This window comes from Pelodiscus sinensis, chromosome 6, assembly GCF_049634645.1.
Source record: "Pelodiscus sinensis isolate JC-2024 chromosome 6, ASM4963464v1, whole genome shotgun sequence".
Taxonomy (NCBI): domain Eukaryota; kingdom Metazoa; phylum Chordata; order Testudines; family Trionychidae; genus Pelodiscus; species Pelodiscus sinensis.
Window position 1 is genome coordinate 32,606,374 of NC_134716.1, and position 27,513 is coordinate 32,633,886.

Sequence of the window (27,513 nt, forward strand, 5' to 3'; positions counted from 1 at the left end):
AGTGACTCTCATATGCAGGGCCAATACTTAGAAAATAAAACATACTTTTTTTTAAAGCTTGTAAAATGAACATATTTAACGTAGAAATAATGGAGACAAAATAGAGATGGATCCCCGTAATGCCACTTTTTACCAAGTCACTTCTCAGAATAAAGCCATACTTTATATACAGAAGGAAATAAGAACAAAGCAGCTTATTTCTAAAGACTTGGACAATTTATAGTTTAAAAAAACTGCAAAAAAAAGTACAATAAGTGCAGTAATAGTGCAAACAGAAATAACATATTGGTAGTCAAGGGTTACCATTTTAACATCGGAATCCTGTTGTGTCAATTAATATTTATATTCTGCTGTGAATGAGTTATCAGATTTATTACAAGGAGGACTTATGGGCATAGACAGTAAATTAAAGTATATATACTACTTTGGATTTATTTGCTGGAAGTAACTTTAAACCATGGGATGAGCTAAAATTGTAATCACAATACTTATACATTTACTTGTCCAAAGAGAGTGAAGATTTAAAATATCAATAAAAAATCCTAAAGCATTTATACTACTTGTGCAAATCATGCCCAATCCTGTAAACCTCTTGGCTACATCTACACTGCAGGCTTCTTGCACAAGAGATGTGCTTTTGCACAAAAGCGTCCATGGCAGTGTAGATGATTTCTTGTGCAAGAAAGTTCTGATGGCCATTTTAGCCATAGGGGTTTCTTGCGCAAGAAACCCTGTTGCCCGTCCACATTGCCTTCCTCTGTTCCAACACTTTCTTGTAAATTTACTTGTGCAAGAACATGCGTGCAGTGTAGATGCTCTGCAAGTTTTTGTGCAAGAACAGCCGTCCTTGCACAAGAAGCCTGCAGTGTAGATATAGCCTTATGGTGAAATCCTGGCCCCACTGAGCTCAGTGGGAGTTTTGCCATTGATCTTAATGAGACCACGATTTCACCTTTAGCTTGTAAAGCTGTCTGTATAGCTGGATAGTTTTTTTGGTGATCACAGGAGGGGCAAAAACAAAATGATGTGTTTATCACTGAGTGTGCAAAATTCTCTGAATACCCACCCTGCTTGGCTGGTCTCCAGAACAGGTATACTGCTAATTTAGATTATAGCTCTTTGGGGCAGGAGCTGTTGCCACAGGAATTAGTGAGTGTACAGATCTATGCCTGGGTCTCCTGACTGCTACCAGATTACACAGGTAATGATGAGAAATAGCTGTGTAGTGCTACAGGGAGCTGGAAGCCATCACAACACAATTTGCGTGTCTCTCTGGCCTCCAGGCTAGGCAGACAGGAGAGGTTAGGCAGTGAAGGGCGGTGGGAAATGGGAGAGGAAGGTGCAACTCCCCTTAAAGTGAAGTCACGTTTTGGCTTAACAGGCATCCATCTTTGCTGGACTACATTTCCCATCACACAATGCTCCGCATTGAGCCGTTGTTCGCACGGGTCAAAGCGTAGCCTTGCATTCTGGGTAATGTAGTCCTGTGCGGGACAGCCCGCTAGAACTCTCAGGACATAGCGATAGAGCCCGCGCGGAAAATGCTTGTTGCTCCGCCCCCGCTTCCTCGCAGCGTCTCTCGTTACCAAGGCGACGAGGCAGCGCCTGCGTGGGAATGTCTCCCTGTAGCAAGGGCTAGAGGCGGGCATCTGTTCGGGACTGTTTCCGTGCGGGGGGGAGGGTCCGGACGGTGCAGTAAGTCCCGCAGCCCCAGAGGGGGACACCTGAGAATGGACATGGGCCCACCCGACGTGCTGGAGCGCAAGGGGACCTTAACGCTGCGCTCGCGTGGCTTGCACTATGGGAGACCCACCCTCGTGTACCGCTGGTAAGGGGCCCCCACTGTCGCCCCCTTGGGTCTGTGAACATACGTGGTGCTCGGCAAAAGGCCTTGGGGAGGGGGGAGAGACATCCGCTGCTCCCTTGTGTACTGCACACCTCCCAGATTATGTTGCACAATAATCTATACTGGTAGGACCCCCTTGCAAAAAGTCACTACTCGGGCTTTTTAGATTATGATGCGCTTTGTGAGGAGCTTTTGGCCTGGTCTGCCCCCAGATGTTGTGGGGCACTTGGGTTAGGGGTGTGTTTTGGCTCAAATAGTTGCCACTGTAAAGACCTTGAGGGTGGAGGCAGTTATACTGGCATAAAGGAACCTTAAAGATACAACAGTCTCCCTGTAAATGTATCTTGTAACGGGTATGTATGCACGTTTAAACATATAGAAATCTCAGTGGGGTAACCGTGATAGTCTGTAACTTTAACAAAAACGAGTAGTCCTGTGGCTCATCTGAAGAAGTGGGTTTTGCCCATGAAATCTCATGATATACATATTTGTTAGTCTCTAAGGTGCCACAGGAATATTCATTTTTAAACTTATAGAATTACAATTCTTGGTGTTGCTAGAAGGAGGTCTGTAATGCCTATCTGAAATGAGACACCGTGATGGACTAGGAAATAAACATGTGCTACCTTCTTGTATATGAACATTGGCATGTGTGCTGGATTGGGCAGAGGGTAGTAACTATTTAAATAGTATGGTAATTGATACAGTATTTTGAACTTGGGTAGCTTATTGGCTAGCAAGTAGTACTGTCAACACTGTGGCTGCGTCTAGACTGGCAAGTTTTTCCACAAAAGACCCTTGACTATTTGCTTCCCCCCCTTACTGTCTCTCTTAGAGGCAGCAAGGCAGGACAGCAGGAACCAGTGCTGGGGAGACCCAGCTTAAAAGCCAGTTCCCCTCAGCACCATCTCTGGGGGACACAGGGGAGTAGCGGGGACCAGGCACGAGCCAGAAATCAGCTAATTCCGGCTCGCGTCCAGTCCCAGACACTGTGCCTCTGGTTTTTAAATGTATTAATAAGTATTAAATGTTATTAAATGTATTAAGAGCCGACTCTTAATACATTTAAAAGGCTCCCCCGCTTATCAACTAATTGGCAAGCTGATTAAACTAAATTTAACATCCCTAGTTTGCTGCTTCCCACAGCTTCGCTTGGCTGCAAATGGTGAACTGGAGCCAATGGGAGCCTTGAGGCTCCGTGGCTGTGGCACTGGTAAGTAAACAAACTGGAGCAGCTAGTTATCATGTTTCTCAAAGTGATTTTGCAGATCACTTTGAGAAACACTGTTTTAGATCAGTGTTTTTCAACCTTTTTTAATTAAAAACATTTCAAACAGAAGTTCAGACCTCTTTTGGAAATTTTAGACAAGGTCTGTGGGCAGGGCGAGTGGGCGGGCGAGTGGGGCGGCTTCCCCAGGCCCCGCGCTGCAATAGGCCCCGCGCCGAGCCACCGTGCGGGGCCCAAACAGCCGCTTGAACCACTTGCTCCTGCACGGTGGCCCGGCTGAGCGGTGCAGAACTCAGCAGAGCGCCGTGGCGGGAGGCGAAGTGCCGGGACAGAGGCTCCAGGTCCTGCCCCCTGGCCATGTACGTCACCACCCCGCCTCCCTTCACCTACCGCCATGGTGCTCGGCTGAGTTCTGTGCCGCTCAGCCGGTCCACTGTACGGGAGCAAGCGGCGCAAATGGCCGTTTGGGCTCCGCAAGTGAGAGGCAGGAGGGGGAGGACTAAGGAGAAGAGAAAGAGAGAGTGAGGCAGGAGGGGGAGGAGACTTAAATACAAATGAAAATTTTTAATTATTAATACAGAATTTTGTTTAAGAATGACTTACAATATAATTAAAATAAAAATTATCCAACTAAATTAAGTTTCTATCAAATTTACCCAGTTCACATTTAGTATGAAAATAGCCTTCAATTTGCACATTTGACGCCTTTTTTCTATTTTTTCTTCAAAGAGGGGCAAAATTGTGCTGGCCTGGGCCCCGCAAAACTCTCATCTGCTCCTGCCTGCTCACATCTCCTGACCACAGATTGAAAGCCAGTATTTTATGGTAATGAGAACGACAAGCTTTCATATACCCCTTAGGCCAGTGGACTCCAACCTTTTTATACCCAAGATCACTTTTTAAATGATAGACCAAGCCAAGATCTACTACCCCGCCCCTTCCTTGAAGCCCCGCCCCCTCTATTCTCCTCCTCTCCATCACTTGCTATCCCCAATCCTTATACTGCTACTTTAAAAAACAATTCCCACCATTCCTCGCAGCTACTCACCTGTGCTGTTGCTCGGTGAGTAGCTGCTCCTCAAATGAGGAAGTATAATGTAAATGTACTGCACAGGTGCGCAGTTCAGAGAGGGCTCAAGAGCTACTCTTAGAGCCTCCGAGATCTACAGGTAGATCGCGATCTACTGGTTGGTGAACACGGCCTTAGGCATAGTCTGTGGACCCACAGTAGTCTGTGGACTACAGATTGAAAGCCACTGTTTTAGATGTTATAATTTAAAAAGAATAACACTAAGAAATGCTCGGGAATCCTTGAATTAAAACAAAATAACATAGGACCAGATCCTCGTACTGTAGTACAAATGTGAGATTGTTTCCACTGACTCCAGTGGGAGTTGGATCAAAACTGTAAACATTAAAAAAATATTACCAATGGTCAGACCTAAAGCAACAAAAGGGAGGATTTTAGATTTTGCTTTGCCCTTCTCTCTATCCATTGTGCTTAGGCTTGCATATTTTGCAAATGCAGATTTTTATTTTTATGTATTTATAGCGAGCCATCATTGTGTTAGATATTTTAAAAGTAAAGCCCCTTTACTGAAGAACTTAAAATGACCTTTACACAGTTCTGTAAACACTATGCAATATTTAGCAATAAAGGGGAAAGTTGTTTATTTTATTTTTGTTTTGTTAAATTCAGACCCTTGAACATTGACATTAGTCTTTTTTAATGCCAGAAAAAAGTTAAAATGACAATTTAACCTCCTGCTTAGACTTCCACTGAACAGCTTGTGAGAGGCATATGTGGACCATCTGTCTTGCCTCTTTGAAAAGAAATAATCTACTGTAGTAAAAGAGTCCTTTTAGTATCAAAGCTTAAAAGCAACCAGTGAGTCCACAGCCATTAAAAGGGAGACAAACATTGAAATAGAATTCCCTACTCCCATAAGAATGTAGGGAGTGATAATTTTTTTAAATTAAACAAACATTTGTGGGACAGGAATACTTTCCTAGTGTCTTTAAATATCTATTGCATTTAGAGAGATTATTAGATTATTATAAAGCAGTAAACAAAATTAATCACCGTCCAAAACAGAATCTTGCCCCAATTTGTATAATTGGTTTTAATGTTATGGCAGTATCTGCAGGCCCCAATCAGGTTCAGGATTCCATCATAAGGTGCCCTGCAAAAACACAAGGTTTGTCTACATGGAGCAGCAATGATGCATTATGGGAGTGTGATTTCTAAAACATATTAACATGTTTGCAAACTAATTGGTCCATATAGACCTTGCTGGTGTGCACTAATAGTTTCTGGGTTCACTTTAACTTAGTACTGTTTCAAATAGCACTCTATTTAAATGTAATAGAGGATGTTTAGTGCTCACTAGAGGCATCTGTACAGAGAAATTAGTGCACAGCACATTAATTTGCTTTTAGAAATAAAATCCCTGTAATGAGTATTGCTGTTCTATGGAGGCATGGATGGACTCAGAGAATGGTTTGTGATTACTGGTCCTCCTCTCTTAAAGCCCTATATTCCACAGGCCTCAGTTCAACATAAAGCTGGTTATAGAGCTACCGTGAGAGCACATTTTAAAATGCCATCAAAATGCAGATGACATCCAGATCTAAATCTCCTTTACGTAAACTAAATTCTCTCAGTCTCTCACATATGCACATGATGAAATCCTGATCTTGTTTAAATCAACGGCAAAACTCCCATTGAGTTTTCAATAGGCTCAGGATTTTACCCACACCAATTAAGGGGAGAAGAAGGAGGGTTTTTTTAGGGTTTTCTTGCACTTTCCTGCTGTTCAAAGTTGCCTTTTTGTATTCTACAATTATTCCTTAGCAGTTCTATTGATTTTATGTATCCAAAAGATTTCTCGTTAGTGTCACTGCATAATCCTTTCCTGTGTGTCTAAAACAGGGCTGGACAAAATATGACCGGGGCCAGATCTGAGCCCCCCAGCCACCGGATCCAGCCTGCCAACCACCCTGCCCGGACCCTCGGACACACAGCTGCCGTGTTATAAAGTACAGTCCTTGTGGCTCTTTGCTCTGGAGGGAGGGGAAGGCTTTGTGTAATCTCTCTCCACACCCAGACCAATCCTCAGCTCCTATTGGCCGGAAACAACCAACCAATAGGAGCTAAGAGATTGTCCTGGTGTATGGGGGGCAGCATAAGCCTCTTCCACTTCCGGGAGCTTGAGAGCCACGTGGAGGGAGCAGCCGTCAGTTTAAAGTGATCTGGGGCTGTAGCAGGCAGGAAGCTCAGCCTGCCTTGGGGGTGTTGCAGGGCTGTTGGCTGGGAGACACTTAGGTAAGCACCTCCCAGCCAGAGCCTGCCTCTGACACTCCACCTCCCTCCCCCAGGGCTAGGTCTACACTGTAGCCTTCTTCCAGAAAAGCTTATGCAAATGAAGCACAGAGTGGAATATCGCCGCGCTTCATTTGCCTACTTAATTAGCAGCTGTTTTAGCGCAAGAGGCTTTTGTGCAAAAAGGAGCCGTGTAGACGGCTCCTTTTTGCACAAAAACCTCTCAAGCACAAGAGCCGTTCTTCCTGAAAAAATGAATTCCATCCTAGACTACTTGCCAGCTGTCTACACTGGCTGCTTGAATTTGCGCAAGAACACTGACAATCTAATGTAAGATTGTCAGTGTTCTTGCGCAAATACTATGCTGCTCCCGCTTGGGAAAAAGCCCTCTTGCGCAAATGCTTTTGCTTAAGAGGGCCAGTGTAGACAGCTAAAAACTGTTTTGCGCAAAAAATCCCCGATGGCGAAAATGGCAATCGGGTCTTTCTTGCGCAAAACCGCATCTAGATTGGCACGGACACTTTTCCACAAAAAGTGCTTTTGCGCAAAAGTGTCCATGGCAGTCTAGACGTTCTTTTCCGCAAATGCTTTTAACGGAAAAACTTTTCCGTTAAAAGCATTTGCGGAAAATCATGCCAGTCTAGACGTAGCCCTTGTCTGTCTGACATTGGTATTGCCTTAGCTAATGAATGCTTTTCACTAGCAGGCAGCTTGAGTTCCTTACTTGGTGTAAATAGTTTCAATTTATTTCTAGATTAATATGTAATGCAGTATTATTTGTGTGGTTTGCATAACATTTATTTCACTAAATAAAATCTTTCTGATTTAAATGTTAATTGTTTTATCAAAAATACCTTGATCTAAAATTACAATATCCTTTTTCAATGCTTTTTTTTAATTCTTAAAAGGTAGTGATGGTAGATGGTACTGGGTCCTGCCATGACGGCAGGGGACTAGACTTGATGACCTCTCGAGGTCCCTTCCAGTTCTGTGATTCTATTAAGGTTTTCAAAGGGGAAAAAGGGGAAAGTGATAGGTTAGCTGTAGCTTATCCAACAGGTTTGTTGCTTTCCTGATTTCTTCCTGCTATAGATTTTTTAAAAAATCCTTTAATTATATTTGGTTCTTTATTATTTTCTCTAGAAATCTCACTTTTCACCTCTAGGTGCAACAATATATGATAATTATAGTGGCATAAAAGAATGGGTGGTATAGTAGTGCCAGGCCTATCATAAGCATAAATGTGGAGAGTTTCACAATATCCAGAGAAATTTTAATTTAGATTTCGAAAAAGGACATTATGTTTGCATTTGTCATCTCACAAATATAAACTTTTTTTAAAGGCATCAAAACAGAGAGGCTGAACCTAAAGATTATGATATAAATGAAGTTCCTTTGGGTTCAAAGAATTTATGTCAATCTACTTACTCGAGGTTTGGAACTTTGGACGAGGTAAATATATTTTAACTCAAATTATTCAATATTGTTTATTTATTTATCATTAGGGCTTTCACCTTATTTTGGTTTTAGAGTCATGTGTTGTGTTTGCCTTCAGCACAACCTATTGGACAAATCTAATAAGATAATATTTAAATTCCATGCCATTAAGTTAACTTTTCTTTTCCTTCTCTAAAGGCTACCTCCCTTGTTTTCTCTCGGATGTTTTTAGTATTTTTTCCCCAAAGTCAGTCATGTTAGGGTTATGTTTATGACAGCACCTATGTTTTCTTGTCACTGAAACAAGATTTAGTTCCTTAACTGAGGGAATTTTCTTATTCAAAAGATCTAATAGAAAGCTATCCAATCTTGCATTTGGCATCTTGGAGATGGTGCTGGGGCGAACCGGCTTTTAAGCTGACTCTCTCCAGTACTGGCTCCTGCTCCCCCCCCTTGCTGCCTCTGACACAGAGGCAGCAAGGGGCCTGGGAAATGTAAGTTGTCAACTCGGCTACCGATAAACCTTGGCTTATTGGTTAGTCGACTATTCGCTTACATCCCTAATTGGTACACTGCCCTCAAAATGAAAGATGCCTATTTCCACATTACCATTTGTCTGGCTTACAGGCGATTCCTAAGATTCAGAGTCGATCAATTTATTGTGCTCTCATTTGACCTAGCCACAGCTGCCCTCTCCCACCTCCCAGATGTACCAAGTACATGGTGGTGGTAGTACCCTTTCTCTGCAGGGGCTAGACAGATGCAAGTGTATCCGTACCTCAGTGATTGGCTGCTGTGGGGGTGCTCCAGGGAGCAAGTGAAGTCTCACGTGAGACTAGTTAGAATGACCTTCAACAGATTGGGACTCTTCTTCAACTTAGACAAGTCAAGAGTCATACCTACCCATAGAATAGAATTAATAGGGGTGGTTCTGAACTCGGTGCAGGCAAGAGCAGTCCTGCTGGAATCCAGGTTCCAAGCCATGGCACAGCTCATCCAAATAGACTCTGTCAAGTGGTGATTGTCTGTCAAGGTAAGCATGCCTGAAATTATGCCAATGGTGCCATCCACGGTGAGCGTGGTGAACAGGAACGGGCATCGAAGATCCTGGAGGAAGGTGCTATAGACACAGAGAAAAGACAGTGCGAGTAATGGGCATGATCTCTTTACGCTGCTAGAAATGGGGAGGGCAGCCTCTGGTGTGGAGAGTGAGGAGATCTGCGTTGGTCTGTGTCAGTCCCCATAATACACGAGGTTCGAAGGGATGCCGGAAAGGATGAGACCACAACTGGGGGTTTTAAAAAGCACAAACTGATTTTATTTTGATGACGCCAGACAATCATCAGAACAAAAATTAAACAGATTGCCAGACAACACAAAACAATTCCCTGAGGCTTTTCTAAATCACAATAATTCCCAATAACTGCCCAAGGGTTGGGAACAGTTGAATTAACACTGGTATTGTCCATAGGGCTGATTATTTACACAACTTTATACAAGGAAACAGTAAAAAACCTAAACCACAACTATTTATAAACTAACTTAGTAACTTTTTAGCCACTGTCACTTGACAAGCAATAAGGACAACTAAAAAATCAATTAGGATAGGGATGATGGCGGGGGGGAGGGGGCAGTTATACCAGTTCTGGAGACAGCAGGAACACAAGTACCGGTCGCATGCTCATAAACTGTCTCCACTCGGGTCGACCAACTCGGAGTACGCTCAGTAAGACTCGAGAGCGGGGGGTGCAAGGCGTCTGGGTGATCAGGCCAGGCGTTCACTCAATGCGAATCCCCAGTGAGAGAGGGGCTGCCTGCCTGTTTTATTGCCTGTGAACTTATCACCCCATAGGTTGGTTTTTGCTGCAGTGGGTGGAGTAGCAGGCCTGAGCACAAGTCAGCCCATTGGCTGATCTTTCACTGCAATGGGTGGAGCGAGCAGGGGAAGATTATTAATTTACATGCCCTTATATGGAAAACACTCCACCTCACAGACAGAGCCCCCTATACCAGCCTTAGAGGTATTACAGGCTATAAAACAAGCGGGCAGCCATTGTTGTAGTTCTGACTCGGACAGTCCGCACCATGAGATCTTGGCGACGTCAGTGCCAGTGGAGAAGGCGATGGTGCCAGCGAGAAAGCGAGTGATGGTGAATGAGGAGTAGGATTTTGGTGCCGGGGTGTCCTAGATGTGGACTTTCTTGTTTCGGTACCATCCATGTGCGCAGCTGGTACTATCAGCACCGGTAGAGCTGAACTCGATGCCGAGATACCTGCCATAGATGATGTCGGTGCCACCAGTGCCGATGACAATCACGGCACTGTTGGATCCGTTGGCGCCGAGGGTTTGGTCACTATCGGTGCCGATGTAGATTTCGTTGGTGACATAGTCACCGACCTCTTTATCTTAGGTGCTGCGAGGGTCCTAAAACATGGCATGGCAGTGCCTGAGGTGCCTGGTTTGTTCCCGATACTCACTCTACTCTGCAAAGTAGCAGGTAGAGACTTAGTTGAAGATGCCTTGGGTCTTTTGGGCAGAGCGGATGTAGGGGACAAGGCTCTGCGCTTTGGTAGCTGGTCTGGGGAGACCGAAGGCTCCAACCCTGCTGGCTGGAGAGCCTTGTCAAAAAGAATAATCCGCAGCTTCATTTCTCTGTCCCGGCGAGCCCTCGCGGTTAGCTTTGTGCAGTGTGGACATTTCTGTGCAACATGAGCCTCACCGAGGCACCAGATAAAGCCGAATGGCTGTCAGAAGTGGGCTTGGCCTCACGGCATGTATCGCGTTTTTTAAATCAGGGTGAGGCAGGCATTCTAATTGTTTTTTAAACTGGGAAGTAGAAAGAGGGATTCAACTATATCTATATCTATAATTATAAACTATGGATATTAAACTGAGGAGAAAGGGATTTTTTTAAAAATGAGAACTAGGGAATATGTGGGAAAGAACTATAACACGAATAGAAACTATAATTAAGACAAAACACTCTCATGGATGGAGAAGGAAGAAAAGTTGAGGAGACCAGTTCACTCCGTATGCAGCCTGAGGCGGTTGAGAGCAACTGGCAGGTGAGGGCATATTTATCCCTCCAGAGATTTCAATCTATCCAAAATTTGATAGAGGTTGTTCAAGGCAGCCCACTGTCCAGATAGGCACTTGTTTACAGCTCATGGGCCACATGGCTGCCACTACCTATGTGGTCCGTCACGCCAGACTGCACTTTCACAGCCTACAACACTGGTTAGCGTCGGTATACAATCACATGAAGCACTATGTATACAAGTTAGTAACACCTCCACAATCGGTCCTACGCTCCCTCAACTGGTGGATGGACCACAGAAATCTCCTCCACGGTGTGCCCTTTTGCCAGCAACAGCCTTCCCTTTATATCACCACCGATGTGTCCCTCCTTGGGTAGGGAGTGCAAATGGTTGCCATTTGCCATTTTCCAGAGCCAATGGTTACCTCATGAGACACGACTCCACATAAATCATTTGGAACTCCGGGCAGTCTTCAATGCCTGCAGGTATTTCCACACTCACATTCTCAATACAACTATAAAAATTCTCACAACGTCACAGCAATGTATTACATCAGCGGCCAAGACGGGGCACGCTCTCACTCCCTATGTGCGGAAGCAATCTGTCTTTGGAACTGGTGCATTCAGCACGGCATCACATCTGTGGCATCCTACTTACCTTCATCACGAACATTGCGGCAGATTTCCTGAGCAGGCACTTTGCGCCAGAGCACAAATGGAAGCTCCACGATGGAGTCCTCCACCTTCTCTTCCGATGGTGAGGCACTCCCCTCATAGATCTTTTTGCCACCTGTCACAACAAAAAATGCCGCAAATATTGCTCCAGAGCAGGACTTGTTTGCGGGTCTCTGGGCAACGCGTTCCTCTTCGACTGGAACGGGCCTCTCCTGTATGCCTTCCCACCCACAGTTCTCATTCTCAAGGTACTGCAAAAAGTCAAGGTGGACAAGGCCACCGTCATACCAATAGCACCAGCATGGGCACGTCAACACTGGTTCCCCTTCCTTCGACGCATGCTGCCGTGCAGACCTTACCCGCTTCCAGCTCTCCTGGACCTCCTCACCCAGAACCAGGGGTCACTGAGACACCCCTAGCTACACACCCTATAGCTTACTGCATGGCTTCTATTCAGCTCAATGCATCCGAAGCCCTCTGCTCTACACAGGTCAGAGAGATACTAATCTACAGCAGAAGACAAATGACCAGAACCACTTACCTCTCAAAATGGCATAGGTTTGCTTTGTGGTGTTACACACAATATCTGCTCCCGCATTTAGCTCCTCTTCACGTCATCCTTGACTACATGCTGAACCTAAAACGCACGGGATTGGCTTTAGCTTCTCTCAAAGTGCACCTCATGGCAATATCTGCCTTCAGATAATCCACTGAAGGCACCTCCCTGTTCACCCATCCAACCACCAAGAGGTTCATGAAGGGACTTAAGTCCTCCTCACAAACCCATTCCTCCAGCATGGAACTTAGATATAGTACTTGGGGCTCTAACCACACCACCATTTGAACTGTTGGCTACTATACCCCTGCAAATAATGATTATGAAGGTAGTCTTCCTCCTCGCCATCACATCAACACGCTGGGTCAATGAATTATTGGTGCTCATGGCAATACCACAATATGCCATTTTCAATAAGGATGGAGTAATTTTAAGGCTTCACCCAGTATTCATCCCCAAGGTGTATTCGGAATTTCATGTCAATGAACCAGTTATTCTACCATCATCCTACCCAAAACCACACGCCTCACTACGTGAAACATCTCTCCACACCATCGATGTCTGCAGGACACTTGCTTTTTATATAGAACAGACTAAATCATTCCAAAAAACTGACCGACTGATTGTTTCTCTCGCTGAGTGATCTAAAGGGCAGCCAATATCATCTCAGTGCATCTCAAAAATTATAACTTCATGTATAGCTGAGTGTTATGCCGCGCGATATGTACCTCTTCCAATGCAACCTAAGGCCCACTCCGCTAGAGCGATGGTAGCATCAACGGCCTTCCTTAGAGGTGTTTCCTTCAAAGACATTTGCAGAGCAGCCATCTGGTCATCGCATGACACGTTTGTAAAACATTACGCGATCAGCAGCGATGGCTCTCAGACACCTCAGTGGCATCCTGAGTACTCTCAACAGCAAACAAATAGGGACTCCGAGTCCTGCCTTTTTTATAGATCTGGGTTCTGCTACTTAGTCACCTACAGTGGAGCACCCATGGGCACATCACTTGAAGAAGAAAGCGAAGTTACTCACCTTGGTGCAGTAACTGTCATTCTTCGAGATGTGTGTCCCATGGGTGCTCCACTACCCGCCCTCCTCCCCGCTTCTTTCTTTCTTGTTAAGTCTTCTGAGGCGGGTTCGAGGAACTGGCGGGAGCTGGACCGCGCGACCGTTCAAAAGAGCGCGACTGTTGCCGCGCATGCTGCTAGGGAATAGTCTCCAATCTGCAGCACTGGGGCAAGCCCAGCACCTACAGTGGAGCACCCATGGGGACACACATCTCGAAGAACAACAGTTACTACATCAAGGTGAGTAACTTTGCTTTCTCTCTATTTTTATTGTACTACTGAGAGCTGATTAAGATAAGATTTTAGACAGTTTCTGCACGTTTTTGAATAACATGGTGTTGTATTTTACTTTTTGGCTACGTCTACACTGGCATGATTTTCCGGAAATGCTTTTAACGGAAAAGTTTTCCGTTAAAAGCATTTTCGGAAACGAGCATCTAGATTGGCACGGACGCTTTTCCGCAAAAGCACTTTTTGCGGAAAAGCGTCCATGCCAATCTAGATGCGCTTTTGCGCAAAAAAGCCCCGATTGCCATTTTAGCCATCTGGGCTTTTTTGCGCAAAACAGTACTGTGACGTCTACACTGGCCCTCTTGGCAAATGATTTGTGCAAGAGGGCTTTTTCCCGAACGGGAGCAGCATAGTATTTCCGCAAGAACACTGATGATCTTACATGAGATCGTCAGTGTTCTTGCGGAAATTCAAGCGGCCAGCGTAGACAGCTGGCAAGTTTTTCTGCAGAAGCAGATGATTTTGCAGAAAAACTTGCCAGTCTAGACACAGCCTTTGTGTTATAAAGTCACTTATTCATGTAGCTGATTTGAGTTAAATCTCATTTGGCAAATGTAAAAAAAAAAGGTTTTCTTAATGTATGTAAAATAATAACAATGCTATTCTGAGAAAAAATTAGAATGAAAAAAGTTAATGGCTATAACATAGACTGATTATCTATTTGTACCTTGTTGAAATAGGTCTTGTTGAATAAAATTTTGACCATTTTGATAAAATCATGAGCAAATGTGACCAGCTTGTACTCTCTTCTCTTTTTACACAAAGGATGCAGAATGTTAACAAACATACTAAAAAGTTAGTTCTGTGAAATAAAATAAGTTGAGATTAGTCTTGAATATTCTTGAATACTTATACAAATGATACATTTCAATAATAAAATTATTCCAGCCCTTTCCCAGCATTACTGTAATCTCTGTGACTTTGTCTGAGCAGATTTAAATTATATTTCATGTCATATGTATGAGAGTTTTTACACCATGAGCATTTTTTACCATTTACAAGTTACAGAGATAGCACTTTTCCTACAGCAAGAGACCAGGCTAGGAGGTCAAACCTAGCTATTGCCTATGTATAAACCCCTATTTTTAGACCTCCTAGCCAGGGCTAAACTTATGCAGTGCAAAGCAAAATAGGGCTATGATATATAGCATCCATCATAATAATTAATTAATAAGCAACAAACAATTGTATGGTGTCTCAGTTTGAAAATAGTCTATAATGAAAACGGATTTTTTTTCTTTTCCAGTATCTTTTTATGCTGTTTTTCAGGCATGGATCACCACATACCAGGATCATTTGTCTCAACCGTATACAAATAAAGAATATAGAGAAATAGAGATTCGTAAATCCATGCTGAACGAAGATAATTTTGAAGATGGTGTTCTTGACAGGTAAAATTAATATTGTGTACACTATAAAATTTTGTGTGAGACCATTCAAATAGGAATTGCACTACAAAGAAAGATAAAATAAGATCCTCTCTACCCTATTCCCCACATCCACATTCCAAGGGAACTCTCCATGTCCAAGTTTTCCCTTACCCACGCCAGTATCACAGACCCCTGTCCTAGGATCATGTCAAGCAGGGGCTCTCAAACTTCATTGCACTGTGACCCCCTTCTGACAACAAAAATTGCTGTACAACCCCATGAAGACTGAAGCCTGAACTCACCCGAGTCCTGCTGTTTCAGGTTAGGTGACCAAAGTCAAAGCCTGAGTGTGTGTGTGTGTGTGTGGGGGGGGGGGGGGGGACGGGACAGGGGAGGAGACCAGAGTTGAAGCCCTAGGGCTTCAGCCCCTGGCAGTGGGTCTTTAACCTGAGGACCATCATCCAGAATTAAAACTCTTGGGATTTAGTGTCAGCTGGTGGGGTTTTAACTCCAGGAAGTAGGGCTCAGAGTTGCAACCCACTTTGTGATCCTGACCCCACAGTTTGAGAACTGCTGATGCAGAAGATCCTTTGTGGGTTTGGCAATCTGGATAAGAGGAGAGTGGGATAGAACCTGAAGGAACATATGGCATCTTCCCACCAAACTTTAGGGAATCCACTCCAGAATTAAAGATTTATGAATTTTTGAATTGAAACATCTCCATGCTGTAGCTCCTCTCTTTTGAGATTCGGTTTCAGAATTGGGCCCCAACTGTCATGTGTCCACTCCAGCTACCAAAGTAGTACCCTTACAATCTAATAAATACTTGAGATGGCTCTGTACATTCTAGCCCATAGATGGCAGTGATAAATATATGTGCAAACTATAATTTGTATGGTAATCTCTCTCTTTCTTTGTGTGCATGTGTAATATATATATATATATATATATATATATATATATATATATATATATATATATATATATATATTTTCCTCCAAACCTTGGTGGACAACTAGTCGCACCAGGTCAGAGCAGCTCTGGCTGCATTGGACTGGTGGGACCCTGCCTGTGTTGGGATGAGGTCATGTGACAGGCATGTGTGGCCCTGGCAACAGTTGTGCCAGACCTGGTGTGCTGGGCAGGCAGGGCCATGGATGCACTGGAGAGAGCTGATTACTGGCCATGGCAAACTGTTCCTGATGGGCAGATGGGACCCCGGCCACACTAAAGCAGCCCCAGCAGGCAGATGGGACCCCAGCCAGCATGGCCCCAATGGGCAGGTGGGTCCCAGTACTTTGGAGCAGCTCCGGCAGGCAGGTGGGACCCCAGCTGGAGCAGCCCCAGTGGACAGGCAGGATGCTGGCCATGTTATATTAGCTCTGGCAGGTAGGCAGGATCCCAGTTGCACAGGTGGAACCGTGGCCATAGCCACATTGGAACGTCCTGGGCAGGCTGGTGCAATCTGGCCACAGCCTCAGCAGAGTGGCCCCGACCCCCTCCACAGATGGATAAACTGACTTGGAGCAGCCCATGCCACACCTGCTCTACAGATCCAGTTGGATTGCAGCCCTGGTGAGACCCCAGCCCCAGCTTCTCTATGCAGGCTCATCAGCGGTTAACTGGTTAAACTATATAATTTTAATTGTTTCACCAGTTAACTGTTTTGACTAATATTTACATCCCTAGTGCAAAGCTAGATTTTTTTTTCCCCAGTGAAGCAGGGAAAACCTGTTATTTGCTGGTTTAATGATGTAGGCAAATGTTTTTCATAGCTCTGAGAGAGTTCTCTTTTAAATGTTGACACTTCAGACTTTGCTTCTACCACTTTGCATAAAATATGTTTGAAAAACTAAACTACTTATGAGTATGCTAATTTCTGAAAATCATCTTTTCTTTTGCAGGGAGCCTGGGTTACCCAAAACAGGAATTGGAGCTGTATTGCCAAGACACCCTTCAGATCACTTTACAATGTTAGTAATCTTTCAATGGTAAATAGTGATGTACTCTTTAGCGATAAATTATATTTGTTCTCTGTGGCTTTAAAAGTCTCAGACTCCTGGCCCATGGAACAGTCTGGGTGGAGTGATTGCACAGTTCATCCTGGGACTCCCAGCAGGCCCTAGAGGCCTGTCTGTTACTGATATCCAAGCCCCATCTCTTCCCACCATTGTCTGCCCCCCCGCCCAATCACACCCTGTCTCTCAAGGGATGCGGCTTTGAGGATCACAGGGGAGGGCCTGGTGCTGCACAGTGACAGCCTTTGCACACCCATCACCCTGCCTCCAGACATCCTGCAGTAGCAAGAGCCCTGGGGGAAGCAGTGTGCAGCTGAGTGAGTGCACCCATCCAACATGCTGTGCTTCCCCTGAGGTTCCTGCCACTGTGGGGAGTGCAGGGTGGGGCATGAGCTCTGCCACCTGTGAGGGGGTCACTCACCACCGTAGCGGGGGTCCGTCATCTGTCCCCGGAATCAGTCCATTCCGCCCGCACAGGCCTCCGCTCACGTGGCGTTTCCCCTCTGGAATCTTCTAGTCGCGTTGCTCTCTTCGCCACACTGCCCTCCGGCAGTGCCCAAGTCACTCGCTCTGAGCCCCCCTTCCGGGGCATTGGTGTCTCTCCAGCAGGCCTGTCCGCAGGCGTAGCAGGCGTAGCAGGCTGGCTGTCCGAACGCCCTGGCCCAGCCTACCTCTCTAGCCCTGCCCTAGCCCCAGAGAGCGTCCTGCTCCCTCGGCAGCCAGGCTCACACTGCCTTGGCTGAAGCAGCCCTGCCCTTTTATAGCCCCCAGCTGGGCCTTAATTGGCCAATGCCGCCCAGCTGGGCTGAACTCCCCGGGCCTGCTCCAGGCTGGGGTTTGGCTCTTAAGGGGCTAGTACAGGGCAGCTGCCCTTTTACACACCACATGGTGGCAGGTCACACCTCGGTTATCCCCAAAGCCGCATTCCCTTTTGGGAAAGGGGTGTAATGAAGGAGAGAGGGCAATGGTGGGAAGAATGCTTACGGTCCAGTAATGGAGAGCCCCCCCAACCTACCAGCAATCTCTGGATTGCACAATTGCTGTGGCCATGGAGTGTGAGACCCCTGCTTTAGAGTATCAGGGTCTGGAAGGATCACTAAAACATTGGTTTTACATAAGTTAATTGAGAATTATTTCTTGAATGTTTGCATTTAATTCATACATAGTATTATGTGTGTATGGTTTTCACTTCCAGCATAACTAGTGACTCAAGTAACCTTAATTAGTAATGATATATTGGTAAAATCATACTATTTTTAATATAAGGAAAAAGCAATGCATACAATACTCAGGGCTGTAGCACTGTCTATTATAAAGGTTATCGGACACTTTCTTAGAAGGCCTGGTTTTCTCTCAACTATATGTTTGTCTATGGGCAGTTGATGCAGCTAAGGCTGGGAGAGGCACGTCCTGAGCCCTACCTACACCCCTGCCTACAGCCCCCCCCCCCTTTCTAAGGCCTTGCCCCCACCATGGGAGAGGAGGAAATGGGATAGCACGCTAAGTATGCACGCATCCCCACAGATACCATGGGGAGGAGATGAGCGCACACATCCCAGATTCCTTGGCCCTGGAGCACTGGAGAGGGAGGAGGCCACACAGCCAGAGCCTTCCTGGCCCTCAGAACACCAGAGAAGGAGTAGGGCCCGGGGCCAGAGCCTCCCCAGCCTCTGGAGCACTGGAAAGGGAGGAGGCCACGTAGCCAGAGCCTTCTCAGCTCTTGGATCACTGGGGAGAGAGGAGGGCGCATGGCTCCAGCCTCCCTGGCCCCAGAACACCGAAATAATTCTGTTGTGTAGATGTACCCTTACTGATGTTGATAACTTGTCATTAATTGCCCTCTCTCTATCCTTTCTGTTTTGGGAAAGGTTAGTGAGAAGACTATGACAAAGTAGTTCTGTAATACTTGGAATCCTCACATATCCGGTTCCTATTTTAACCTGTCTTGAAATGTGAATATGGACCAAAAGCACTGCAGTCATCTCTGTTCACAATCTGCTCATGGCATCTGTTTTATACTATTGACCATGATATTTGATTGAAACAGACTGATCTAGAGACTGGGGGGTATGTCTACACTACCACCCTAGTTCGAACTAGGGTGGTTAATGTAGTCAATCGAAGTTGCAAATGAAGCCCGGGATTTAAATATCCTAGGCTTCATTTGCATCTTGCCGGACGCCGCCATTTTAAAATCCCCGGTAGTTCGGACTCCGTGCCCGCAGCTACACGCGGCACGGAGTAGGTAGTTCGAATTAGGCTTTCTAATTCGAACTACCGTTACTCCTTGTGGATATTTAAATCCCAGGCTTCATTTGCAACTTCGATTGACTACATTAACTACCCTAGTTCGAACTAAGGTGGTAGTGTAGACATACCCTGGGAGTGTTTCAGAAGAGTATGTGAATGGCTATGTGGCTTACTGTCTGAAAGGACTGAGAAAGTATTGGCTGATTGTTCTTCTGTCTTGATGGTGCGTCCATGAGATGGACCAAAGTCCTATTCTGGCACCTTTCTTCACTGTGTAGGCCAAATCACTAGGGGTGATAATGTTTTCTTTTTTATGCATCTATATTCAGATAACTAGTGTTGACAGGTACTGATTTGGTGTATTTACCTTTTATTGTTTGATTTCTAGCATCTGGTCTACTTCTCTATATGTACTCTGTTCTGATAGTTGGAATCAGCTGAGGTATCAAAGCTAACAATTCAAGGGGAAAAATAATTTAAGTGATTTACAATTGTGAGATACATAACCTTTGCAAATGTTATAAACAAATTAGAAAGTAATGGATTAACTTCATAAATTGAGCATTTATTTTTCATAAACTTTGATGTCTAATTTGATTAGTATTCCTTTCAAGCATATTTTTCTCTGTTCTGGCTATTATTAGACATTTCCTGATTTATTGCACTAGATTAAAACAGGGTGAAATAAAATCCTTTTTGAAGTCAAAGGCCTCTTCCTGGGTGTCAGTTCATTGAAAAAGAAAAGTCTGGCCTGGATTCTCAGTACATCTTTTTCTGCAAATCTTTGTATGAAGATCTTTGTATGGTGAAGTGACTTTACGTTGTTGTGCACTTCCTAGCCAATCACATTTGAAGAATATCTAGGCCAAAATTTTGAAGTTTGGATGCACAAAGCTAGAACCCTATATTCAAATTTAAGTACCTAAAAAAGTCAGATTTCAGTTATACTAAACTAAATTTCAGTTATATTAAACATCCTGATTTATACTAAACTGATTTCAGTTATACTAAACATCTTTCGGTCCTATTGACTTAAAAGTGTGAGCTCTAGGTTCTTGGTATTGCTTAAATTCAAGTATTTTATTTAGGTATTAAATATGGATTTAGATCCCTAACTTTAGACAGCAACATTTCTAAATACAGACCTTCACTTTCAACAAAATCTAATTTAAAGACAATTTTGGAGTCCCTTGTATACAATGCTTTAAATCTTTCAGAGGAAGGTGAGGGGAGCCAATGTGACATTATTTTTTAAACCTTTTCTAACGTTGTTTTGAGAGAGCCAATGTGACAGTGGTTAGGGGAGCATCATGTGTGAATATTGATATGGCTCTGCTATATAGAGAAAGTACCTGACATGACACTAGCACAGTAGGTTCTGATACATGACCGGAGCTCCTGCATACTGCTGCAACACATATAACAGTAATGTGAGGGAGCTGTATTGCCAGGATTCATTTTGAGGGAATGGGGAATAGTGCATAGGCCTGATGCTCCACATGAGGCCTGGAGATGCACATGATTTCCTTGCCAGTCTCTGTGAACTTGCATCATTGCAGGGCCATATCCCCTCTATAAGACCCTCCCTATTGAAAATAAGTCAGGAATTTTGTGAGTTACATCTTGTTGAATTTCCTGCATTGGTTTGCCTTGCCTGGAGATTATTCAAATACATATCAGTTTATTTATGATGAGAGGTGATTGTCAATCAACAAACATGTATGGCTGGTTTCAGCAAAATGGGCACAATTTTCTTTTAAGTGCAAAACTAATTATGTAGCTGCACAATTGCAGATATATACTTTTAAATAGAAAAACTGAAATAAAAAATGAAGGCAATGATAGTCCTGTTGACTATAATGGTGGGTAAGCTTGCCAAATCCACAAATTTTATATTGACCATACAGATTCCTTTTAAAAGCTACATTTTATGAGGTTCATTTTAAGTGGATCATCTGCTTTTGATGATAACTTTGAACCCATTTCAGAAAGTTAGTCATGGCTTTGGAGTAGGATGCTCAGAAAGGGTATACTTTAAGACCAACACATAATGTTTGGTGAGGATGGTCAAAGCAGTTGTTGCATTCTTTATTTTATAAGGCAAATTGTGAAGTGGCCTAGCACTGCCCCACCTTGTGTCAAACTGTTAAATTATACATTGCTTTTTTATATTGCTTTTTTGGGGGTGCAGTCTCAGTGTTCTGATTTGTCTGTGGTTTAATGAACCCTGAATAATCAAGTGTTCTAATGTTGTCTCAGTCCCACCTTTTCAGTCTCAAGGCAACCGACCTGTGTGCACAAAACTACAATCACCAGAGTTCAATTTCCTTAAAGTGGTGGTGATACAAATATATATTTCTTTTAGGAACATATAGGATTGCTGCTTTATACATTTACAATACTTTTTGAAATTTAAATTATATATATTAGCAGTTTTTCAGTGTTTTATGCACATGCTTACAACCACTATATAATAACCTTGTGACCCCTTAAAAGGAGTCATGACCCCAGTTAGAGAGCCCCCATCTTAGACAAATGCATTGACAGCCATCTGTTTTTTACACTGATCTAGCTCTCTCTAAACACTTTCCATATATGACCGGAAACCTTAAAAGAATGGTTTATCGAGCCCCTCTCTCCTCACTGTAATCATGCTCTGGAGGGTTCCACCTTGCTGGATATAGTTCTTAAATAGTTAAATGATGCCTGTGTAAACTGTGTATCTGTACACTCCTATGTTATAGAACAAGTCCTCTGTCCTAACCTATTTATTTTCTGCTGATTATCTACCTATAATTCTGCTGATTAATTTCTACCCCATTGTACTTTAAGATGAGTGCTAATTCCTTTGAACTGAAGGAACAAGACTGGGAAGCATTAGCACTGCATATGACAGATAGTGAGCGGAAAATATTCAGGTATTCTAACAATACTGCTAACCCTACAGGCTGCAGCACATAAATGTTGCTCAACTGTCGGACAAAATGCCAATTTAAACTTTGAATTGGAAGGTTGTAGTTGGAATTGCTCCACTTTTGCCTTGTGAATGATACCTATGGTTAACCTCTCTACTGTGTGTTAACTTACATATCTCTTATGAAATAAAGGATGTCCTTTTAATTCACGCTACAATAGTAAAAATTGTTATATTACAGTTACAATATCTTACAAAGGAAGATATTGGGACATATTTTCAGACATATATATGCCCAGCTTATGGGGCTAAGTACTCAAATGTGCAAATGCGGGGCTCTGCATACACTTCAGTGTGTGCATGCAAACCCTATATGTATGTATGCACATCTCAGTACTTGCTTGTTGATTGTATGCAAATAGGTGGGTGAATTTTTGCACACAGATGTCTGAAAACATAACAGGCAGTCCCCGACTTACGCGTATCCGACTTACGTCGGATCCGCACTTACGAACGGGGCTTTCTCGCCCCGGAGGTCGGGGTGAGAAAGCCCCGTTCGTAAGCTGCTCCGGTGCCCCTGGTCTGCTGGAGACCGTCTCCAGCAGACTAGGGGCACCGGGCGGGTTCCCGCGCTTCTGAGGCTTTGCCAGAGCAAAGCCTCAGAAGCGCGGGGAACCGCCGCTGCTGCGGCTTCAGTCTGGGTGCCTGTGGTCTTCTAGGGACCGTCCCCAGCAGACCACAGGCACCCAGACTGAAGCGGCAGCAGTGGCGGTTCCCCGCGCCTCTGAGGCTTTGCTCTGGCAAAGCCTCAGAGGCGCGGGACCCCCCCGCGGCTGCGGCTTAAGTCCGGGTGCCTGTGGTCTGCTGGGGACCGTCCCCAGCAGACCACAGGCACCGGGACTGAAGCCGCAGCCGCGGCGGGGTCCCGCGCCTCTGAGGCTTTGCCAGAGCAAAGCCTCAGAGGCGCGGCACCCCGCTGCCGCTGCGGCTCTGCTCCCCGTGTCCCTGGTCTGCTGGGGAGGGGGCGCAGCTTGTGTGCTCCCCCCCCCCCCCCAGCAGACCAGGCTTTTGTTTTGGACTCTGGGGCAGAGCAGCTGGAGCGCTGCCGATTGGTCCTGCAGCGCCGCTCTGGGCACTACTGGACCAACCCGGCAGCACCCCAGCTGCTCTGCCCCAGGTCCTGCTTCAGCCGCTGCTGGTCAGTTTCAGCAGCGGCTGAATCAGGACGCCTGGGGCAGAGCAGATGGGGTGCTGCTGGGTTGGTCCAGTAGCACCGAGGAGCGGCGCTACTGGAGCAACCCAGCAGCACCCCAGCTGCTCTGCCCCAGGCGTCCCAAGTCAGCTTCTGCTGAAACTGACCAGCGCTGACTACAGGAAGCCCCAGGCAGAGTTGCTCTGCCCCGGGCTTCCTGGAATCAGCTGCTGATCAGTTTCAGCAGCAGCTGACTTGGGGACGCCTGGGGTTCTTAAGTTGATTCTGTATGTAAGTCAGAACTGGCGGTCAGTTTCAGCAGTGTCTGAATCTGGACGCCAGTTCCGACTTACATACAGATTCAACTTAAGAACAAACCTACAGTCCCTATCTTGTATGTAACCCGGGGACTGCCTGTATATGGCTCACTATAAGGACTGCTCCCAGAAAAATTCATATAAAAATAGCCTGCCTATGGATTCTGACCTGGAAATTCCCCCTGCCTCCCTCCCCCCTTTTTTTGAGTAGAAACAAGGAAATAAAATGCAGCATATATTTGCTTAGTCATCCTTATTCATGAAGTGAAGGGCAGTCTTTTTGGACTCTGTTGCGATAAGATTTGACAAGATTTTAGAGTTTAAACCAGGGCTACTCAACATGTGGCCTGCGGCCTTTTTGTTTGCAGCCCATGGTGTGATTTGGGTTTATGTGGGGCTCAACACGCGGCCCATGGGTGGGATCCTTTGAATGTGGCCTCCACTGGGAACATGCTCCACAACAGCAAGAAATCTCCCAGGTGGGGTGAGCATTGAAAGACACAAGCAGACGGGCTGGCTGGAACAGACAGGTACCGGGTGTTGGCATTTCTAGCCCCAAGGGAGGAGGTGCCAGGAGTGCCGGGGCACTGTGGGAAGTGCTGGCTGCTTAGCCTTATGGGCATAGCCTGAGGTACTGACTGGCTCACACTAGCCACGTTTGGGTCCAGCGCCGCAGTCTAAGGTTTAATCTTTATATTCACGCCTGTCAGTGTGAAATAAGCTATTTGCATATATTTGCATGTATATACAACCACACTTAAGTTGTTCATGTGCTGTGAGTATCATTGTGGACCATGGAGCTTCCAGAGTTGAGTAGCTGTAGTCAACTGCACTTCCAAATATGGCTGCAACCCAAATGTTTCCATTGTATATAAACAAAGCTTCCTTAAATAAAAGTTGTTTGAGCTATCATATAGCTTACTTGTTTGTTTTTGTGTTTCATAGGTATCTGGATACAACATACCGTATAGACTATGTTCCTCCATATGATTATATGCCACAGGTAAGTATATAGCACAGAAAAATACTATTTTACAGAAACATTTTCCATGCAGCTTCATATCTAGAGCATTTAATTAACCTTGGGAAAAAAAGAGGCTGCTTTTGAAATGTTGATTTGTTCATATTTCCATAGAGCCATTAGCAATATAACTATGGGAGTCAGTAATGAAATGAAACAGTTATAACAGATATAATTTATTTTGGAGTATATATACTACTGGGACACATTTCTTCATTTCCGTATAACTTGCTAGCAAACTGTTTATTTAAGATTTCCATTCACAGCTATTTTCTTCCCTTTTCTTGATTATCCACCACATGAGCTCAGTATTTTGTGGAAAATAAGGCTATGTCTAGACTATGTGGTTTTTCCGGGATACCTCTGGTTTTTCCAGAGGTATCCCGGAAAAACTCCGCCGTGCCCAGGGAACGCATCTGCTCTTCCACTTTTTTTTTTTTTTTTGCAGAAAAGCAGAAGCACTCTTTCAGAAGCCCTGTCTTCCTCCTCCCATGAGGAAGAAGGGCTCTTCTGAAAGAGGTTTTTTTTTCTGAAATTTGGCCCAGTGTAGATGGGCCAAATTTCGGAAAAGCCTCTTCCGAAAAAACTATCGGAAAAAGGTACGCAAATCGTGGAGCACAATTTGCGTACCTCTTTCTGATAAAGCCCCGTAGTGTAGACATAGCCTAAGATATTTATAACATTCTTTCCATCTTTGCTTGAACTTTAATGATGCTTCACATTAATAAAAGCTTACACATAAATGAATTGTTTATCTTTTTTTTAACCACCACATGCGTGAGTATCAGTGTTCTCTTGATATACAAAGTGAAAGAATTGTGCTATTATGTGGTTTGTAGCAAATACAAAATTGGAATTAAATTATAATTAAAATTAAATAAAATGTAAACTGAAAAGAATAAAAAGTTTTGGAAGGCAAACCAAAGGTGTTAGAACTGTAGCTTTTTTGAGTGTTTCCTCTTTCCCCCCAAGTGCTCCTGCCTACAGGTGGCCACACCAAGCAGCTTCTTCCCCTTCCTCCCACTGCTTCCCACCTTCTGCGATCAGCTGCATTCAGGCGGCACTGAGGGGGATGCTGCAGAGGGAAAGTATGATGTGCTCAAGTGAGGGGACAGAATGGGGCAGGAAGAGGTGGGGTTAAGCAGTTTTGGGAAGGTGTGGGGATGTAAGAGGCGGGATGAGCTTTAGAGGAAGAATAGACTAGAGGAGCAGTCTGGACTAGAGTGGGAGATGAGCACTCCCAGGGAAATGAGGAAGCTGGTGCCGATGCATAAAGGTGTTAAATTGTATGAAATATATATATATATTGACTGCTTTACATGTACTGCATGTCTTGAGAAAGTTATTAAACTGCAAACCAGAACCTTCAGTCCTGTGGGTGGAATTCTGGGAAAAGGGAGTATTCTGAGTAGGGATGCTAAAATGTGTTTAATTAAGTAACTGAATAACTGCTGAAAATTTCAGCAATTACAGTTACACGCGGGGCAGCAGTCAGCTTCCTGGGAGCTGCTGTGTGCGTGGATCTGGGTCCCACTTTCTCCTCCCCCTGCAATGCTGCCTCTGATACTCAGGAGCCTGTGTGTAACCATGAAGGTTAACCGAAGAGTCCAGGCTCTTGACTGTGTACACAATTACACTTTCAGGGTATGTCTACTGTACCCTCCTAGTTCGAACTAGGAGGGTAATGTAGGCATACCGCACTTGCAAATGAAGCCCGGGATTTGAATTTCCCGGGCTTCATTTGCATAAGCGGGGCGTCGCCATTTTTAAAACCCCGCTGGTTCGAACCCCGTGCAGCGCGGCTACACAGGGCACGAACTAGGTAGTTCGAACTAGGCTTCCTAGTTCGAACTACCGTTACTCCTCATTCCACGAGGAGTAACGGTAGTTCGAACTAGGAAGCCTAGTTCGAACTACCTAGTTCGTGCCCCGTGTAGCCGCACTACAGGGGGTTCGAACCAGCGGGGTTTTAAAAATGGCGGCGCCCCGCTTATGCAAATGAAGCCCAGGAAATTCAAATCCTGGGCTTCATTTGCAAGTGCGGTATGCCTACATTACTCCGCTAGTTCGAACTAGCGGGGTAGTGTAGACATACCCTCACATCCCTATTTTGATAGAAATGTAGCCGTGTTAGTCTGGGGTAGTTGAAGCAAAATGCAGGACAATGTAGCACTTTAAAGACTAACAAGATGGTTTATTAGATGATGAGCTTTCGTGGGCCAGACCCACTTCCTCAGATCAAATAGTGGAAGAAAGTAGTCACAACCATATATACCAAAGGATACAATTAAAAAAATGAACAAATATGAAAAGGACAAATCACATTGCAGAACAGAAGGAGGATGCGGGGGGGTGGGAAGGGGGAGGAAGGAAGGTAAGTGTCTGTGAATTGCTGATATTAAAGGTAGGGAGAGTGGGATGTTTGTGAGTTAATGGTATTACAGGTGATAATTGGGGAAACTGTCTTGGTAATGGGTGAGAAAGTTCAAAGACTTGTTAAGTCCTTGTTGGCAAGTGTCGAATTTTAACATGAATGACAGTTCAGAGGATTCCCTTTCAAGTGCAGATGTAAAAGGTCTTTGTAGCAGAATGCAGGTGGCTAAGTCATTGAGAGAGTGTCCTTTCTGGTTAAAGTGGCAAGAAACTGTTTTCTCTTTGTGATCTTGTCTGATATCTGTTTTGTGGGCATTAATCCTTTGGCGAAGTGTCTGAGATGTTTGTCCAATGTACATAGCAGACGGACACTTTCGGCACATGATAGCGTAGATTATATTTCTGGATGCGCAGGAATATGTGTTCTTGATCTTATAACTCACTTGGTTAGGTCCAATAATGGTATCAGCAGAATGAATATGTGGACAAAGCTGGCAACGGGGTTTGACCTATTTTGGATTGACCGGGGTATCTCAGGGCTCATTCGTTGCTGATCATGGACCAGAGCAGAGGGCTGAAAAGCCCCATTTTCTA

The 27,513-nt window shown here is 44.7% G+C and overlaps 1 protein-coding gene across 3 annotated transcripts in view; it reads left to right on the forward strand.

Moving 5' to 3' along the window:
- Positions 1-785: 785 nt before the first annotated feature.
- CFAP95 (cilia and flagella associated protein 95) overlaps positions 786-27,513 on the forward strand; it is a 37,772-nt gene continuing 11,044 nt past the window's right edge. Inside the window, exons 1-5 of one of the 3 annotated variants that reach the window (XM_075931699.1) lie at positions 786-1,828; positions 7,740-7,848; positions 14,734-14,855; positions 16,739-16,807; positions 24,471-24,528. In XM_075931699.1, coding sequence (XP_075787814.1) covers positions 1,542-1,828; positions 7,740-7,848; positions 14,734-14,855; positions 16,739-16,807; positions 24,471-24,528 — 645 coding nt within the window. In that variant the 5' untranslated portion in view covers positions 786-1,541. The remainder of the gene's footprint in view (positions 1,829-7,739; positions 7,849-14,733; positions 14,856-16,738; positions 16,808-24,470; positions 24,529-27,513) is intronic. The other 2 variants (XM_075931700.1, XM_006137840.3) reach the window with 2 other exon arrangements.